The sequence below is a fragment of the Psittacula echo genome (genome assembly GCF_963264785.1).
Source record: "Psittacula echo genome assembly, chromosome: 5".
Taxonomy (NCBI): domain Eukaryota; kingdom Metazoa; phylum Chordata; class Aves; order Psittaciformes; family Psittacidae; genus Psittacula; species Psittacula echo.
In genome coordinates, this window is record NC_137739.1 from 31,401,145 (window position 1) to 31,416,919 (window position 15,775).

General features: G+C 43.7%; 2 protein-coding genes across 3 annotated transcripts in view; both read right to left on the minus strand.

Moving 5' to 3' along the window:
* Window positions 1-289: 289 nt before the first annotated feature.
* Window positions 290-15,677, minus strand: WEE1 (WEE1 G2 checkpoint kinase). Of its 2 annotated transcripts, none has more exons than XM_080617206.1 (11): window positions 14,737-15,677; window positions 12,457-12,665; window positions 11,956-12,022; window positions 11,700-11,872; window positions 10,624-10,745; window positions 9,810-9,956; window positions 9,192-9,287; window positions 9,026-9,111; window positions 4,377-4,547; window positions 4,141-4,286; window positions 290-1,654 (listed from the first exon to the last, which is right to left on the minus strand). In XM_080617206.1, exons 1-11 carry the CDS (start codon window positions 15,310-15,312, stop codon window positions 1,504-1,506), a joined length of 1,944 nt encoding a protein of 647 aa, XP_080473332.1. In that variant the 5' UTR covers window positions 15,313-15,677; the 3' UTR covers window positions 290-1,503. The 2 variants fall into 2 exon arrangements, with proteins under 2 accessions (XP_080473332.1, XP_080473333.1); XM_080617207.1 differs by lacking the exon at window positions 14,737-15,677 and adding an exon at window positions 12,865-13,246.
* Window positions 12,543-15,775, minus strand: part of ZNF143 (zinc finger protein 143) — a 53,587-nt gene continuing 50,354 nt past the window's right edge. Inside the window, exon 17 of the mRNA XM_080617209.1 lies at window positions 12,543-12,665. The gene's annotated coding sequence lies outside the window, so the exon portion shown is untranslated. The remainder of the gene's footprint in view (window positions 12,666-15,775) is intronic.

The window sequence follows — 15,775 nt, forward strand, 5'->3', positions numbered from 1 at the left end:
TCTTCACAGTCATGGGTTCCATTTCAAATCTTCCAAGGGCTTAATCTGTCCAACATGTAGTATCATTTCGGAAGCTGTAGAGACAGACTGCTAGATACTAATGCAGACTGTGGTGCTTCTCTCCTACAGTAACTATCAGAAAGTATGTCATCTTCCACTCTCACTAGAGGGAGCCACAAGCATTACACAAGAGCAGGAAGCAGATCTAATCAGGACTTGCCATAGTGTATTCCTAACTCAGTATTTTATTTCCACAACTATAGTGCTAAATAAGCGTAAAAGACAATACTAAACAAAACTTTTAACTTTAATATTCAAATTCAACACTAGTAAGAACAAACAGAGCACAAATGGGAAACACTGTTTAAACTAAAATTAATGAAGAGACAAGCCAGTAATTACAACAGTTCTATTTTTTAGCAACATCTGTCAGTCTAGGTCCAGCATCAGTACAGATTCTGATGGCCACTTCCTGTTCATTTTGGAACTTTGAATAGTTAATCTTTGTCTGTTGGCATGTCAAATTGCAGTTTCAGTAAAGTATACTATAAACACCAAACTTATGTACATAAACAGTGAAGAACAACTTGAACACTTACACTAAACAATTATTTACAAGTACTCCAACATTTAAAAAAAAAAACCCCATACATAAAATAGCCTCAAAGAATGGACAGCTGAAGAGAATAAAAACACTTAGAGAACCTTATTAGAAAGAATTACAAAACATCAATAGCCAAGACATTAACAATTGCACTACACTAATACAGAGCCCAAATATTAAATTGGTGCATTATTTCACAATGCACTAGCTTTGAGAGAAAAATGCTGCCTTCACTAAAATGCAGCTTAGATTTGTTTCACGTAATTGTTTTAACAAGAAGCCTATTAACACAATAATGATTGTTTTAATGCTACAGTTTACAGCAAGAACAACAAACTAAAAATAGCAGCAGTTCCACTTGGCACTTAATTCCACAGGTTTCTAAGCTGTGGTTTATGTAATGCCTACAAAGTGCTCCCAGTTGAATATACAAATAAAATTCACAATAAAAGTCTACCTGACATCAGGTACATTGAGTGTAGGTGGCCTTAAAGCCAAAAACATATTCCCCTCTGCTCCAAAAATACCAGTAACTACCAAAGCAAGGCCCCCTCCCTCCCTCTTAAAGATCATTAGGGATATTACTTATTACAAAGCTGTAACGCTACAAAGCAGCACACCACTATAGTGGTTAACCCTGGGACGATGTAACATCTAACAGTGTAACTGAAAAGCTTATGGACTAACATCCAGGATCTTCTATGGACAGTAACAGAGTCCATTAACTCAAATGGTTAATACAGCTTATCAGCCATATTGTACAAGAACGAACCCAGAAACAATTCCTGTAAAACTAGTGACACTGATAAAAGACAGTTGAATTGAATTCTTTCAATTCCTTGGGCTTCAGTCTGGCAGGGATGCTTAGCCATCCTCAGTAGTTCTTTTATACGACATAGTTAGTATATAGTAAGACTAACTGAGCGGTTCATTTTCTTTCCAATGAGTCGAGATGGTCTATTTTGTGTTGTAGATCTAGTTGTCATTCTGTCAGTGAACAGTGCTCGCTCCTCAGCTGCAGCCTTTGCCATCTGTGCCTTCTTCAGCTCTCTGCAAAACATTGAGAGAGTCACACATATGCAACGGCAGCAGTAAGGACTATGGGCGTATCACAGCAAAAGCATTTCAAATGAATTACAGCAGTTTCAGAACTTAAGATCTGCCACCAATTTAGGTCATACTAAGACCAGTATCATTCACATCTACCTGTTTACAACCCAGAGGACAGAGGTGGGATGTCTGTTACTCATCTAGATGTTATTTATTTTAGACAAGGGAAGGAAATGTCAAATTCACATAACTTGGTCAGATTTTGAAACCCATCCTTTTACAAGCAGCTCAACACTTCACTTACCAGAACATGGTAGGATGCTGTTTACTTTCTAGTACAAGCATGTGATAAATCACCGAAGAGCTAGTTACTGAAGTTTGCCCAAATGAAGCATTCATTCACAACTGAACTTTTGTGGAAGATTCAGACGGAGACATACGCTTAGATTAATAAAGAAGAACATAACCAGCAACAGACAACTTGGGAAGCATTCTTTTCCCTTTGCATTACCCACATCAAAGCCTATCACCAACTAAATGTTTTTTTGCCTAACAAATAAATTTGAGCCCAAACCTGCAAGGCTGAGTCACTGAAGGTAGCATAGGTCATTGTCCCTGTGCAACATTCTCTCAACTACTATGTTTCAGAGAATTACCAATATTCAGTCTGAGAAGAAAGTCACATAAAACTCAGGGCAAAACTATTAAATAGTCTGAGTAAAGCGCAAAGTTATCTTGATCAACTATTTCCCCACACACTCCTTTTCTCCTTTCCCTAAATGCTGACTTATGGCTAAGTGTAATATTTCCTCATATGCTTTTCTTTCTTCTATCCCAAACTACTCCTCTTCAAAGAATTTTCTCTACCATAAGAACTAGCGTTTGTAATGTCACTTTAAATCTGGATTTAAAAGCAAGATCAAATTTCACAAGCTTGCTGCACATTAGTGTAGGTGTATTTAGTTTTAAGTTACATACTTTAAAAAACTACTCCTGTTCTCGTCAGCCAAAGTATTATTCACTAACACCCATGCCCCATCTAATCCTCCCCACTGTGTCAGTTCACTGCAAGAGAATGCAATCAGTTTTTAATTGTCTTCCCTAAAGACTAAACATCAGTCACAAACACATGCATATGTGCACAGCCACCCACCACACCACTACCATAAGTTTTATAATATACTTCCATTCTTTCCTAGAAGTCTGATCTTGAATTTTTCCTTCCCTTGAAGAAGACAACACAGTAGAAAAGCATTTCACTACAAGGATACTTTTCACTGATGGTAACTTACATAACCAAAGTGGCACCTTAAATGGGCCAAAATGCAAGAGGGTTAAAAAAAAAAAAAAAAATAAAAACCCCAACAAACAAAATAAAACCACCTCAACTAATTTACAGAACACTACCCCCACAATGCTAATAATTACTATGGAGAATTCTTTTAAAATCATTTTTGGATTTACAGTTACAAGGATGTACCCTACTTGATGCCAGGCAAGAAGTAGTCTTCACAAAACATTAATTTTGCCAATTTCCCCTTCCACATATGATACAAGAATATGTTGTCTTTATACAAGCAGGTTACCTCAACAAAACTGACCAATAGTCTGCACAAACTGTCAAATTATTCTTTCTGCAGTCAGTGTAATTCAAAATAAGATTATAAATAGAACCATCTGAAATGGCAAGTCAGGCTACATTCAGACTGTAGCAGTGGCAAGATAAGCAGAGAGCAGCAGAGAGAATCCAAACGCAAAGTTAATATCTTTATTCAAAATGAACCAGTCTGTAAGTAATCTTTATTGTATATTCCCTCATAGAAACCTGCCTATTATGTATAACACATGCAAGGTTAACTGTGGTGAAAAGATTTAGATGACTGCTTCTTAACTTACTAACTCTTCCTCTGAAACTTATGCAGAAATCAGACTTTCCTAAAGGGAAACTCCTCTTTAAAGCTTTAATTCAGAGTTGAGTGTTTGAGCAAGGGGTAGGACAAGATGACCTCTGGATGAAAATGATTCTCAGGTAACTGAATAACACTGCTGTATACCAGTCGTATTAATTCGAAAACATTCCTGATGTGCCATTCCATTTAAGTTCAAAACAGGTCAGACAAGTCATGTTTTCCAACATGTTTCAATGTACAAACTACCTAGGAAAACATATAGATGTAAATTACCCTCTACCTGTCATGAAAGCATGGCTTATGCTTGAAAGGTTTTTTAAAAACCTTAATGTTTCTTATGCCCTGAATACTAATAGTGTAGTTGTGATTCCCTCAGAGTGTTCAAGAAGTTCCTTCTATAAAGAAAGTTCCTTTTGAAGTTACATAACCCATTTTGTACTCTCAGGTAAGTACATGCATACAGATTTGTGGACTTCATGCACAAACAAGGACATTCCTGCTTTACCATCAATCTACTATCATATGAAAACCCATTAGAAATTAAGTTATATTTAAGGTCCCTGAGGAACCACTTACTTCTGCAAAAGTGAGTTTTTGAATTTTTCAGCATTCAGTTCTATCCGGAGCTGCTCTGCGCTCTTTTTTGCAGCAGAGAGAAGCACTGAATGCTTGACTAGTGCCACAGCTGAAGGCCTTTTCTCTGGATCAGGATTAATCATAACCTTGGAAAAAAGAAAATAAGGCATTCTAGTTAAGGCCAGTAATACAGTAAATTACACTAATCAGTAAGCCACCAATAGAAGAGTTCTTACTTTTAGTAGGTCTAGCAATTCTTGAGAAAGCACTTGCGGTATTCTAGGTATTTTTCCTTGTCGAATTTCGTGCCATTGGTCCCCATTAGATGGAAGTGGTTCAGCCCCAGCAGCACAGACAACAGTCAGAGCAAGAGCAAAAATATCTGCTTTTGGCAAATGAGTGTAGTTCTTGAAAAATAAAGAAAAAAAAAATTTACTAGACATATCACTGTCCTGGGTTCAGCAGTAGCAGTCAGTTTTTTCTCCTTCTTAGTAGCTGTTGCAGCACTGTGTTTTTGACTTTTGGCCTGGGAACGGAGCTGATAACACTGATGTCTAGACTGACCAAGGACTTTGTGAGTCTCATGCTCTGCCAGGGAGGAGGAGGGGCCGGGAGGAAGCGGGGACAGGACACCTGACCCAAACTAGCCAAAGAGGTATTCCATACCACAGCACGTCATGCCGGGGGATGTAACTGGGAGCTACCCGGAAGGGCACATCCTCTTTTTGGTCGGGCTCTCTTTTCTGGCGGGGGGTATCGTATTCTCTTCCCTTGTTATTTCTCTTATCATTGTTGTTATTGGTGGTAGCAGTAGTGATTTGTGTTATACCTTAGTTACTGGACTGTTTTTATCTCCACCCCGTGGGAGTTACATTCTTTCGATTCTCCTCCCCATCCCTCTGGGGAGTGGAGGGGGGAAGTAGACTGCGTGGTTCTAATTTACAGCCGGGGCTTAAACCACGACAGTTCTTTTTGGCGCCCAACGTGGGGCACGAGGGGTTGAGATAACGACAGATCTGACCGGAGTGTGTCTAATCGTATTTGTGATAAGCATTCAGTGTTTTGGATTAATAGTCACTCATCACAATGCTGATTTATTGGCTCTCAAAGTTGCTGTTTTTGATCTCACAGTCTCAATATGCCGTAGGTTACTTAGAGCCGGTATTTGCTGTGTTAGTGTTTTTCAAGTGTGGGGCTTGGGCTAAGGTTATTGTCTCATTGTATTTTATGGTAATGACTTGTAATTCAAAATAGATTTGCATACAGGAAGTGGTGTGGATGTATGTATATATGTGTAATACATATTTTAATCACACTTGCAAAACTACACAATGATGTAATATTTTTAATTAGAACCTTTCAGTTGACTGGAAGACAGACAGCAGGAGTCACGTTCCTTTTTCACTCTTCCGAGCAGTAACAAAACTACCTATTAGAGGAACAGATGCTGATGCCACAAATATCTTTTTACTACAGTCATTTCCTTCTCCACATAAGACACTTTGAGGACATCTGCACTGGAACAGGGGCAAGCTCCAGAACACCTGCAGTACATTGATGATATTATTGTGTGGGGTGATACAGCAGAAGAAGTCTTTGAGAAAGGGAGGGAAATAATCCAAATCCTGCTGAAAGCTGGTTTTGCCATAAAACGGAGTAAGGTCAAGGGACCTGCACAGGAGATTCAGTTTTTGGGAATAAAATGGCAAGATGGATGTTGCCAGATCCCTACAGATGTGATCAACAAAATAACAGCAATGTCTCCACCAACTAATAAGAAAGAAACACAAGCTTTCTTGGGTGCTGTGGGGTTCTGGAGAATGCACATCCCAAATTACAGTTCGATTGTAAGCCCTCTCTATCATGTGACCCGGAAGAAGAACGATTTTAAATGGGGCCCTGAGCAACAACAAGCCTTTGAGCAAATTAAACGTGAGATAGTTCATGCAGTAGCCCTTGGACCAGTCCGAACTGGGCCAGATGTAAAAAATGTACTGTACACCGCAGCTGGGGAGAATGGTCCTACCTGGAGCCTCTGGCAGAAAGCTCCAGGGGAGACTCGAGGTCGACCCCTTGGCTTTTGGAGTCAGGGATACAAAGGATCTGATGCCAGCTATACCCCAACTGAGAAAGAGATACTGGCAGCCTATGAAGGGGTTCGAGCTGCTTCGGAGGTGATTGGCACTGAAGCACAGCTCCTCCTGGCACCCAGGTTGCCCGTTCTGGGCTGGATGTTCAAAGGCAGGGTCTCCTCTACACATCATGCAACCGATGCGACATGGAGTAAATGGGCTGCACTAATTACACAACGAGCTCGAATAGGAAATCCCAGTCGTCCAGGCATTCTAGAAGTCATCATGGACTGGCCAGAGGGCAAAGATTTTGGAATGTCACCAGAGGAGGAGGTGATGCATGCTGAAGAGGCCCCACCATATAATAAACTGTCAGAAAGTGAAAGGCAGTATGCCTTGTTTACTGATGGGTCCTGCCGTATTGTGGGAAAGCATCGGAGATGGAAGGCAGCCGTATGGAGTCCTCAATGACAAGTTGCAGAAACTGCTGAAGGAGAGGGTGAATCGAGTCAGTTTGCTGAGGTGAAAGCCATCCAGCTGGCCCTGGACATTGCTGAACGAGAAAAGTGGCCAGTACTTTACCTCTATACTGACTCATGGATGGTGGCAAATGCCCTGTGGGGGTGGTTGCAGCAATGGAAGCAGAGCAACTGGCAACACAGAGGTAAACCCATCTGGGCTGCTGCACTGTGGCAAGATATCGCTGCCCGGGTGCAGAACCTGGTGGTGAAGGTACGCCATGTAGACGCCCATGTACCCAAGAGTCCGGCCACTGAGGAACACCAGAACAACCAACAAGTGGATAAAGCTGCTAAGATTGAAGTGGCTCAGATGGACTTAGATTGGCAACATAAAGGTGAATTATTTTTGGCCCGGTGGGCCCATGACACTTCAGGCCATCAGGGCAGAGATGCAACATATAGATGGGCCCGTGATCGAGGGGTGGACTTAACAATGGACACTATTGCCCGGGTTATTCATGAGTGTGAAACATGTGCTGCAATTAAACAAGCCAAACGGTTAAAGCCTCTTTGGTATGGAGGACGATGGCTGAAGTATAAATATGGGGAGGCCTGGCAGATTGATTATATCACACTCCCACCAACCCGCCAAGGCAAGCGCCATGTGCTTACCATGGTGGAAGCAACCACCGGATGGCTGGAAACATACGCTGTGCCCCATGCCACTGCCCGGAACACTATCCTGGGCCTTGAGAACCAGATTTTGTGGCAACATGGCAGCCCAGAAAGAACTGAATCAGATAATGGGACTCATTTCGGAATAACCTTATAGACACTTGGGCCAAAGAGCATGGCATTGAGTGGGTATATCACATCCCCTACCATGCACCAGCCTCTGGGAAAATCGAACGGTACAATGGGCTGTTAAAAACTACACTGAGAGCAATGGGTGGGGGAACTTTCAAGCATTGGGATACACACTTACCAAAGGCCACCTGGTTGGTCAACACCAGAGGATCTGCCAACAGGGCTGGCCCAGCCCAGTCAGAACTTTTACATATTGTAGAGGGGGACAAAGTTCCTGTGGTGCACATGAAGAATTTGCTGGGGAAGACAGTCTGGGTTATTCCTGCTTCAGGTAAAGGCAAACCCACTCGTGGGATTGCTTTTGCTCAGGGACCTGGATATACCTGGTGGGTAACGCGGAAAGATGGGGAAGTCCGATGCGTACTTAAAGGGGATTTAATTTTAGGGGAAAACAGACAATGAACTCAATTGTACGCTGTTGCCTGCTATAGCCCATCAACTAGAAGTCTGCAGGGCACCAGCAACTGGCCCTGACTTCCCTCCGACCATCATCCCAACAGAGAATGAACTTTGATAGAACCGGACGAGTTCTACAGTAAAGGAATGATCAGCATCAGCAGGCAACGATCCAACACTGCATACAGCTTCTTCTGCCCTGAAAGACTGTTACAAGAGATGGAGCCCACCATCATGGACTGAATGAACCCAGCAGCTTTATAGGGATTGGTCTGTGCACTAAGATAAGAGTGCACTGAGATGAAAGTGATGCTATATTGAAAATGTGGGATTTGAGCATGACGTGAATGGTACGGAATAAGGGGTGGATACTGTCCTGGGTTCAGCAGTAGCAGTCAGTTTTTTCTCCTTCTTAGTAGCTGTTGCAGCACTGTGTTTTTGACTTTTGGCCTGGGAACAAAGCTGATAACACTGATGTTTAGACTGACCAAGGACTTTGTGAGTCTCATGCTCTGCCAGGGAGGAGGAGGGGCCGGGAGGAAGCGGGGACAGGACACCTGACCCAAACTAGCCAAAGAAGTATTCCATACCACAGCACGTCATGCCGGGGGATGTAACTGGGAGCTACCCGGAAGGGCACGTCCTCTTTTTGGTCGGGCTCTCTTTTCTGGCGGGTGGTATCGTATTCTCTTCCCTTGTTATTTCTCTCATCATTGTTGTTATTGGTGGCAGCAGTAGTGATTTGTGTTATACCTTAGTTACTGGACTGTTTTTATCTCAACCCGTGGGAGTTACATTCTTTCGATTCTCCTCCCCATCCCTCTGGGGAGTGGGGGGGGGAAGTAGACTGCGTGGTTCTAATTTACAGCCGGGGCTTAAACCACGACAATCACCCAGAAGAAATTTAACAAACAGCTCAACTACTCAGCACTGAACACATCTACAGTATTACAAGTACTACCAGGGTTCAAAGGGACACCATTTAGGAAGTTTCCCCCCCTCAGCAAGGAGGCAGGAAACAGCAACTCACTACTGTAAGGAAAACAGCATGCAGACTAACATCACTATTTTCCACAAACAGAACATTACCTCTTGTAGAACTTCATTTGCAAGAAAACGGCTATCACCTTCCTCCACTTGTGGACTAGATACTCGAGTTACATGACCAAGGTCACCTACAAAAACAGAAGAAAGTTATTTTTTCAGAAGACAAACAAACAATGCAATTCTTTTTAGCACGTGTGCTGCTTCTCACCTATTTTAAATATGACTCTATCAGATGACCAGTCATCATCATCACCTTCTTCTGAAGTTATGCTTGGGACTGATGTCCGAGATATGAAAATATTACCTGAAAAAGAGCAGATTTGTAAAAAAAAAAAAAAAAAAAACAAACACCAACAACCAAACACCAAAAAAATCCCCACCACAAGCAAAAAAACAAACAAAAAACCCAAGAAACAACCAAAAAAAACCCCACAAAAAACAACAAGTAAAAAAAACACACCCCCCCCCCCCAAAAAAAAACCACACCAGCACCAGACCACAACTGTTCAACTTCTACTTCATCCAGTTTCACTGCAGTAGTTGTATACATACCCTGTTTTGCAAGAAACTGTAACTTACTCTGGCCCCTCTGCTGGGAGGGGAGCCAAGTGTTATGCAAGCAGAGTCAATTACACAAAAAGGACCCAAGATAAATGCAACAGCAGTTTAAGTTTGCTAGCCAACTTTATAACTGACATCTTTGTACTGCTATTTAGAACTTCAGTGAATAATTTACAGTTACTAAGGTGTGGCTAACTGCTCAGTTTTCTACAGCAGATTAACTGAGGAAGTTGTCAATACAGAGCAAAACATTTCACAGACTTACTCGGTTTGATATCCATGTGTACCAGTGACATTGAATGAATGTACTTTAAACCACGAGCCACCTGAAGTAGCAGGTCCTTCAGTTCTGGTTCAGTAAAATAACGCATATTCCTGTAATTTTCACTTATGGCATCTGCTAAGCTGCCACCTAAAACAACATTAAAGAAAACAACGTAATTGTTTTACATCAAACAGTTGACAAAATGACAACTTGCTTCCAAAAGTAGGTACAACTGGCTCCCAAAACAAACAGTGAATATATATCACCAAGAACATGCTGGTGATGCACAGGAATGGCAAAATCTAGTGCTGTATCCCCCTTTTGTAGCCATAGAAAATAATAAAATTATTTTTCTGCTGTAGTTGCCTTGCAAATTAACAGGATACCAACACAAGGGAAAAAGATCTCTTCCTTCTCTTCTAAATTCTGGCACGGTATCAACCATAGCAAATGCTTCAGAAACCAGGGCCACCTCCCTTTTAAAAAGAAACTCGCAGGTAATTCTCTATTTCAGCTTGTACTATTGTACAGAGAGAGAACAGTTCTGCTGCCTGCAAATGCCTCACTGTACTTCCAATATTCTTGAATGCTCAAGACTTTGTCTAAGATTTCATGCAGGCTTTGCTTCATGTATCCGATACGCCTTTTCAGAACATCAGAGAACATCATGTTTGAGACAATAATGTATGTGCTATGTGTAGGGCAATCAATTCCTACTTAGTGCTAGTGCTAGGAATTTGTAAGGACACCTACATATCTTCAAAATTTTGATTTTTTTAAAGCAAGTTCCGAACAAGCTGTAAACTTTACTTACCATTGCAATATTCATTCTGTATAAGCATATGATCATCTTCTGCCCACGCTGAGTAGTATCTTACCACATGAGAATGCTGTCCCAGAACTGCGTGCGCATAGACTTCTCTTAAAGCATTTTGCCTGGTACAGTCACAAAAATAACACCACTCAAGAATATTATGAGGTTGAATTAGCCTAATTTCAGCTTGATAGAAACACTTATTCTAATATCATGCCCAACTGCAAGCTCAGGTTTCTAATAAAAACTTTTATATTCAGTTCAGAGACACCTTAAAGGTGGGTTTGTATTTATATTCAAACAGCTAAAATAATTAACATTGCATTGAAGGTCTAAGCATATAGAACCCCAGGTTTTGTTATAGATAATTCTTGAGGGATCTACCACTTCCACAACATACTTTCTAATCAACAAGCTTTGAGAAGCATCAGTAAAGACTTAGGAAAAAACTAATGATCATAAGCCAGGAATATGACTGAACTCAAGATTCACAACTTTTTATATGTAAGCCTGGTATGCAATTTTGAGCAAGTCAAACTTGTGAAGTTTTATATTAATAGTTACTATTACTATTAGAACATTTAATTATTTAAAAATTATTTAATTAATAGTTAGTATTAGAACAGTGGGGGGGGGGGAAATGTCATGACTCACAGGCTCCTTCACAAATACCAAAACAAGTCTCAAAACTGAATCGACATGTCAAGTTGACAGGGATGAGGACCTAGTTGGGAATATTGCTTTCCTTTCATATGTCAAAGGATCATCATTGCAGTTTATTTGTATAGTCCCTCCTGCCATCAATGCAAGTATTATTCTTACTTTGCAGATTAGAACAATCTGTTTCCATACAGATAATTGCGACAAATATCTGCTAGAAAAAGACCAGCTAACCTGTCCTCCACAGTACTCATAAAAACACGTAAGTGACTTCAAAACTGTATCTGTTTTAAATTTAATTCATGCATATTTACACTTTTGCCTTAAATTACTTCCCTAGACATCAATACAAAGAGACATGGGAGGAAAAAGTACCAAGAGGTGGCTTTTAACTTTTAATAGCAGGAAACACTCACTCATCCACTGAGCCAGCTAAGGGTTTCTTGGATCTCTTTATTGCATAAATACAGCCGTCAAGTCTCTTCACACATTTAAACACAGAGCCAAATTCACCAGAGCCAATCTTCTCCAACTCGTGAAATTCGGTTGCATACCGTGACTTCATATTACTTTCTGTTATTGTTATCCTCTGATAAATATTAGAAAGGAAAATAGTCAGATCTGCAGATACTAATTTTGCATTTTGTGTATCAAGATCTAAAGATTAATCACCTTAGCTGGTCTGATCGTTTCATCTTCAGGCTCTCCATCACTTGCTTCCATGTCCTCTCCACAAGAGCTGAAATTCACACAACAGTTATTTTTGCAGAAGTAATGTGGCTTTAGTAAACTTAAAACTGAAGTCTACCAGCTGTTGGTAAAATTAGATCTCAGTGAAATCATACCTAAGTTTAGTTGAACTAGTTGAATGCTAGACATTTCATAAGTGCGAACTCTTACATAAGGGTACCATTGTTCTTTCCTTAAGAAAAGCCTGTGTGCATAGTTTATGCAGTCAGGTAAAAAGACTGTAAGACACAGCCTTGTCTATACTCTCTATATATTAATCAGAAGATCTAGGGCTAAACAGTTATTTCATTATATCATCTCAAAGCAGATACTTTAAAAAGTTGCAAGGAAAAATACTTTTATAGAATCAATTTGTAACAAAGCTTTTCCAGCTAGAAGCAGTTCTAAAGATCAGCTTAACAAAGGAAGATAAAAGTTACTCACTCATTCCAGTGTGTTCTCTTCCTCCTACGACATTTTCCTTCAGAGTTGTGAAGAAACATGGAATCAGGAGTGAAGGGATTGATGTTCACATGAGGTGTTCGTCTAATATCATCGTCTTGCTTCTCTGATTTCCCAACATTCATAAATAGAGAGCCCCCTCGAAGTTTAACTGAGCTGGAGCCTATTCCTTGTGCTTTAGAAAGCAAACTCTGAATTTACAGGGAAAAAAAGACATTTATAAAATTATTAGGCTTTACCCTCCACACAAAAACAGTTAAATGAAGCACTGAATGTTAAAATAGTTTTTAATAGACAAGCAGATTATAAAAGCAGTTTTTCCTATCTTTAATCGTCATCACCTAAGCTTCCTGGACAACTGTCCATAAAATAAACACAGATGAAACTCACAGAGTTACTGTGCTGTATCTCCATGATTTTCACACAGAAGATTTAGAAATTAGAACAGACATAGGAAATTTTATCTTTGGTGACTACAAATTTAGGTGGTGATTAATACTGATGCACAGATGCCTCTTCATGAACCTACAAAAAGTTGCTCAAGAACTGACACCAGTGTTGTGCTGCAAGTTCAACATCCAGGCCAGAGCTTTTGGGTCATGATTAGTCAGACCAGGTGTCTTCCAGGCACATGATGAAACTTCCCCAGTTTGCATCACAGTCTCCTACATCCTGGTGATGATGCCAAACACTGACCTACTGGATCACAAGCAGGAGTATTGCCTTATCCTAGTGCCTAACACCTTTCAAAATAAAGAATTAACATAACTAAAGCCTAAACCACCATAGGAAAGAAGGCTCAATGCTTGGAAATCTCAACTGCACTCTCCAAATCCGGAATAGATGAAGAGCTTTAAATCACTGTTTCAACACACATTTTGGTACTTCCACTGGATACCCTGGCCAACTGATTCCTCCAGATTCCAAAAGTAACCTCTCCAAGATAACCCCTGTAGAATTTGGGCACCTAATTTAAAAATCCCCCTGACAGGCAGGGTCAGGACCTTGTTTCAGTCCCACAATCAACAAGACTCTTGCATCTGTAAAGCGTCTGCCCCTTACTCATACAAGATCATCACCAGTTTTACAACCTCCAAGTAAGTACCGCTCATTTCTACCAGTGAAACCTCACTTAAGATGGAAGCTGTAGAAAACCAATTAACAAGGTTGCCTTCGTCGCACCTTAAATCAGTTGTTTTCGATCTACAGTCTACAGACCTCTGGGAGATTATCCCAGGGGATTATCCCCGGATTACTTCTAAAGGGCTATATGAAAAGTAATGAGGAAAGCAAATCTATTGTCACTAGATTTAAATTCACTATACCGTGTTTTACATGAATGTCAATGCCTTCTAAAAGTTTGTTATTGCCAGAGTTAAGAGCTACCCATCCCTTTAAGCTTTCAAATCCATTAGTTTAACAGCATCGGCCACTCAAACAGCCTTTTACGTTTCACGAGCAGTGCAGGCACTGAGCTGGCGCTGGCACACCGCGCCACAACAGCAATGGCACTCGAACGAGACACATGGATTAGACACACAGGGCCAACTCCAACTCAAGCTTTAGCTTTCTGTTTACTAAAGGACAAATGCCCCCACAACACTAAAATAGTTATTTTAAGAGTTCACTACTATACTTTCACCTTTTCTAGTATTTTCCCCACAAAACACAGCAAACGCAGCGTACTTATCTATGTATAAGTCATATATATGAAAGTGTAAAAATGTTTTTACACATGTATCTTTTATGTATATCGCGGGATGTGCCCCACGCCCCGTTACTCTACGGGACAAAACGCAGGTTAGCGGGTCCCGGCTCGGCGGCAGGCAGCCAGCGCTGCGGAGCAAGCCGGGCGGCGCCGACCCCAGAGGGGGGCCCCCGCCCGGTCGGGCTGAAGGAGCAACGCAGAGAGCGACGCCCATCCCTCCCTTCCTCCCCCCGCCCTTCTGCCCGGCTGGGCCCACCGGGGCGCGCAGCCCGAGCGTCTAGCCCCGCCGATTACATAACCGTAACGGCCGGCTGTGGGCAGGACCCAAGGGCTGACGCCAATTCGCCGTTGCGGCCAGGCCGGGTGGCGCAAGCGGCTCGCGGGACAGGCTGCGAACCCGTCCAGGCCCCCACCGCCCGTCAACACCCGCATTTCAACCGCCGGGCGCGGCGCCTGCCGCCGCACACGAGCCCGGTCCGGCCCCAGCCCCCCCTGCGCCGTCGCCCCGGGCAGGCTGTCCCGCGGAGGAGAAGGCGGAAGGTCCGGTCCCTCACCTTGGGAGTGTGCGGCGTGTCGAAGAGGCGCAGCTTGCGGAAAGTCTTGTGAGGCGGCGTGCCAGGGTAGTCGGGCAGCGGCGAGCTGGGCTCTTCGCTCCGCACCCGGTATCCACTAGCCGCGGGGCGCGGCGGGGAGCCACCGCAGTAGCGGCGGCCCTTGTGAGGAGGAGGCGGCGAGGGCGAGCCGGCCATGAAATAAGCTCCGGGAGACTTCACAGGAGAGGAGCCGAATCCCTCCTCCTCCCACGAGTCCCCCTCGTCCGGCAGCGGCGCCGCCGCGGGCTCCATCTCCTCCTCCTCCTCCAGCAGGGGCGGGTCGCCCCGCGCCGGGGTGCGAGCAGCCGAGAGCGGCGAGTCTGCCTCCTGGAAGGCCGAATCCGCCTCCTGGAAGGCCGAGTCCTCGCCGGTGCTGTTACAGCTGCTGCCGCCTTCCTCCTCCTCGTCCTCCTCCTCCTCCTCCTCGCAGTCGCTGTGGGCGCTCAAGAACAGCAGTTTCTGCCGGATCGGAGCAGCCGCCCGCCGGGCCGAGACCCGCCGCGGCGGCGCCGCCTGCTGCAAGCTGAGGAAGCTCATAGCGGCCCGCTGCGAAGCCCGCTGAGGGCCGCGCCCGCTGTGCCTGCGCTGCCCCAAGCCTGCCGGGCGCAGTACGCACCTGGGTGTAACGCTGCCCCCAGGCACAGATCACCTCACGCTGTTCGGACTCCGCGGCTTTCCCGCGACCGTTAATCACGTGGCACACGCGCCAGCCAATCACGCCCACCCACTCGGTTTGAAAACACGGAGAGCGGGGGCGGAACTACACACGGCCGCGTCACGGGGCGTTTTGGCGCGAACGCCGGGAGCGGTCGGGCGGAGGAGGCGGTGCGGGGGCGGGGCTCAGGCACCAGAAACCGGCGCCGAGGGGGACACACGTACGTGTCAGCTAGCTGTGGCGCGGGCCCGGCGCCATCTTTGCCGCGGGCGCCGCCCCGCCCAGCACCGGCGGCGGTACCGCCCGAGAGCGGGCGTTGGACGGGCGGGGACCTCGGGCTGCCCT

Bases quoted from the DNA above. Each gene is read 5' to 3' on its own strand.
- WEE1 (XM_080617206.1), bottom strand. From the start codon at position 15,312: ATGAGCTTCCTCAGCTTGCAGCAGGCGGCGCCGCCGCGGCGGGTCTCG. The intron at 9,288-9,809 runs GTAAGTCTGTGA...GCTCTTTTTCAG, and splicing joins ACACATGGATATCAAACCGA to GTAATATTTTCATATCTCGG. The intron at 4,548-9,025 runs GTAATGTTCTGT...TTATTTTTCAAG, and splicing joins CAAATGAAGTTCTACAAGAG to AACTACACTCATTTGCCAAA.